The following is a 3,676-nucleotide window of genomic DNA, read 5'->3' on the forward strand; positions in this document are numbered from 1 at the left end:
TCCATGTTCCATGGCAAAGCTCAGGGTACAATGATGCCCAGGAAGCCTTAAAGCTACACGGGGACCAACCATTAACCTTTTAGCATGCCTCCTTGATCTTCAAATAATGAGTAGGAAGCAGCTTAATTTTAGGGCTAGCTAGGCTTGAACCATGTCTAAATTTCCATCATCTTGGATTGTTGAAACTTTTGCTTAAATGCCTTATTGTGCAAAGGACATAAGGACATGAGGCGTTTGACTGCAATCTCTTTATGGCAAATCCTGTTAGCGACCGCTGTAACTATTTTGCGCACCTTCATTATTTCATGGAACTAGTTTCTAGGGCAATAGACCTCTATAGGCCCTCTTCACTAAGGCAAACGTACTTCTCTCAAACCAACCAAATCACACCAACACCTGCCTGAGGACTTCCAATAAACATAAACACAAACACTCACCTTCCCCTTTTTAAAGTCACGAGACCCACTGTCCCTTATTGTTCTTTCAATTTGAGAGAGGAGAGAGAGAGAGAGAGAGAGAGAGAGATGAGTCCAGAGAGGGTGGCAGGGAAACTGATAGAGAACTTTCAAAGCTCCTTTTCTCCACCTTCACTCAACTAGCCTCTATATTGCAGTCTCAAACTGAAGTCTTATAATTTTCTAAAGCTTTAGTTATCTTCCCATCTGAAAGATTGTTTACCTCATATTTTTCTGTCTTTCTCTGTCGGTACCATGTAGGTCTCCCCACATCAACACTACTTCTCCTTCACAGCTCCTCTATCTCATGTTCTCTTTCTCTTTAACCTCCCCTTTTCTTCTTTGACTCCCTGTCTCTCTCCCAACCTTCTCCTAATTTTTGTGACTGTCTTCATCTTTTTGTGTTTGCAGGAGACCAGAGAAGAACCCTTTAGACCTCAACAACTTGCCCGATGATTACACTAGGGACGGTAAACAGGTTTTCGAGGACGGCTCCTCCTCGGGTATATTCACAATTTTCTCGTACTGCTACTATATACTTAACATTGGCAATATAATTTAAGCCTTTCCTTTTTTTAATCCTTCTACAAAAATAAATACTACTACTATATAATAATACTAATAAACATGAAATGTTTACTCATGTTTATAGACAGACCCTTGAAATAAACAAGAACAAGAAGAAAAAAGAAAATTAAACACACTGATGGTTCTTCAAGATTTGAACAGAAAAAAAATGTTTATTCTTTTTCACGCTCTTCAATGCTCTACATAGAATAGACTAGCTGTGTTTATAAGCTTAAAAAGAGCACAAGTTTCTTTTGAAGCTTTAAATGATCAAACATGAGAAAGGAAGCAGTAGAGAGGAGAGCAAGAGATTGAGGGTTTTAATCAGGTTTGTTAGTATTTATACACGAATTGGGTAAATTAGGGTTCGGGTTTTGGGCCAAGAATGGTCTCATCGAAGTTGCTTTAATTGGTGTTCTTTGAAGCAGGCTATAGGAAAAAGAAAAGCGGCGCAAAGGATGGGAAAGATGAGTGCGGGAAGGTCTATGAATGTAGGTTTTGTTCCCTCAAGTTTTGCAAATCTCAAGCTCTTGGGGGGCACATGAACCGCCACCGACAAGGCAAGTCATTTCGATTCTTTATACCGCATATGTCTTAACATATATTTTGCGGTAGATTAGCCAAGTCACTATCTTTATTTTACTACACACTTAGGGAATCGTCAGAGGTTGTTGCCATAGCTTTGCTCATGAAGCGTGGTCATGTCAATCTTGATGAAACCTAAGTTGGTTTCGTCGCTGAAATTCTTGGTCTGGTTTTTGGAGTTGAGTGCTTTTGATTTGATTTGATTTGCGTTGTTGTTGGGTGGTCAGAAAGGGAGACTGAGACACTGAACCGGGCTCGTCAGCTGGTCTTCAATAACGATAACTTGGCCGCCCAAGGGCATCTAGGGTATGTTTCTCCAAGTAGAAGATCGACATCAAAGTTTTCTCCTCCTTTTCATCTTCGTCATTTCATTCTTCCTTTTGAGGTTGCTTTTCCTCAATTCTTTGCAGAATCAAATGACTCATGTTGTTTTTTAGGAGCAAAAGTATTAGTACACCCACTTGATTTCAAGATCTTATAAGTATTTTGTTTTGCACTAAAGAAGAGAGGCAATTGATTAAATTCGTTTAAGTTATATAGTTGCCTCATGAGTTTGATTATTACAAATCTTTCCACTTATGACATTGAGCTAAGGAAAGACATGAAATATTCCAATCATTGCAGCAGCCATCCAAGCTACCATCCAGGAGGCAACGTTGGAGATCCAACGCTACCATTCAGATCAGTTTACCCACCAAGATTGTTCTCTGGTTCTTCATCAACGCTCTTGCCACCACCATTGCAGCCACCGCAACCTTATATACACCCATCACCGTCACGCCTCAGCTCCTACCCTTCCCAATACCCAACTCACCCCATGAACGACTACTATGTAGGACATGTCCTAGGAAGCAGCAGTTCATCACAATACCCTCACCAAAACCTAAACTACCTGGGTGAACCAGAGCCTAATTACGCTTGCATTGGGGCGCCAGTTGGACATGGGTTCGGGCCTGGTTCAAGTCGGGCAGCGGACTTGGGGGGAGGAGGAGGAGGTGCTGGTGGTAGAGACGTGTCACTGAGCAATCAGGAAGAGGGGTTGAATTGGGGTAGGAGCTATGCAGGCGGGACACAGCAGCGGTTGGATCATCCTTCAACGATCAATCGATTTCAGGACGGGTTCTAAAGATTGTTTTATCTTTTTCTTCTCCTTTTAAATTTTATGGTTATGTTTATGAAGTATATTAATCTGCTTGGACACGCCAGCCAGAGAGAGAGACTTAACAAACTGACAAATGGGGTCATGCAAGGAAGGAGAGAAAGAGAAGTTTTTGGTTTATGTACAGGGATTGGGGCAGCTTTTTGAGCTCATGGACACTCTCAGCTAGTTTGGCTTGGAGCTGTGGGGATTGGAGGGGTTGAGTTGTTTTGTGCCAAAGCAACCGTGAGAAATGGGGACTACAGCTGGGAGGTGGGACAAGAAGTTAGATATGAACTAAAAGTTTCTAACCCCCTTTTTGCATTTGGATTTTTTTTGCATGGCAATGAATGCTTTTTCTTATGTTTCTTATATCTATTGCTATGTTTTAGACTTTAGTGTGCTTTTCTTGTTGCATTCATCCAACTTTGACTGGAGCTGGTGGAGGGGTGGTCCTGTTTCTCTCTCTCCAGAACCAAAATTGGGATCTTCTTGATTTTTGAGACATTTATGTTTACACCATGCTTGCACAGTATGGGCAATGACCTAGAGAGAAGCTGCTGAAACTCCATTGAACACATTTTTGCTGAGAGTTTCCTGACGAGAAACAATCAACTCTGTCAAGAAAAGTCTGATGAGCACTGAATTTTTTTATTCTGTTTTTCTTTTTCCTCTTACCTCGCGAGATTTGTTAATTAAATGTTGTGTTCCTAATATTAATGCAGTGCTGGTATACAGTTATGAATGCTTCTCTTTTTCTTCCTTTTCCCAGTTTTACTGACCTCCTCAGTGTTGCCCTAACGCCTCTCCATTACAACAGTTTTGATTTTTTTTACTTATATTTAATTTGTCCATGATGCTTATGTTAAACTTCAATAATGGAGTGCAAAATTTCTCATCTTGGGGTATTTTCCTACTTAGCTAAGTTACT

The 3,676-nt window shown here is 40.8% G+C and overlaps 1 protein-coding gene across 2 annotated transcripts; it reads left to right on the plus strand.

Moving 5' to 3' along the window:
* The first annotated feature begins 492 nt into the window (after positions 1–492).
* Positions 493–3,373, plus strand: LOC110427652 (zinc finger protein JAGGED-like). 2 transcript variants are annotated; one of them, XM_021443199.2, is made up of 5 exons: positions 493–712; positions 867–958; positions 1,451–1,582; positions 1,835–1,913; positions 2,232–3,373. In XM_021443199.2, coding segments are annotated over exons 1-5 (807 nt in total). In that variant the 5' UTR covers positions 493–710; the 3' UTR covers positions 2,734–3,373. The 2 variants fall into 2 exon arrangements, 1 of the variants encoding a protein (XP_021298874.1); XR_016352107.1 differs by lacking the exons at positions 1,835–1,913; positions 2,232–3,373 and adding an exon at positions 1,283–1,350 and having other exon boundaries at positions 493–958; positions 1,451–1,492.
* The last annotated feature ends 303 nt before the right edge of the window (positions 3,374–3,676 follow it).

Source organism: Theobroma umbraticum, unplaced genomic scaffold (genome assembly GCF_002168275.2).
Source record: "Theobroma umbraticum cultivar Fairchild unplaced genomic scaffold, ASM216827v3 scaffold_2.0, whole genome shotgun sequence".
Classification (NCBI taxonomy): Eukaryota; Viridiplantae; Streptophyta; class Magnoliopsida; order Malvales; family Malvaceae; genus Theobroma; species Theobroma umbraticum.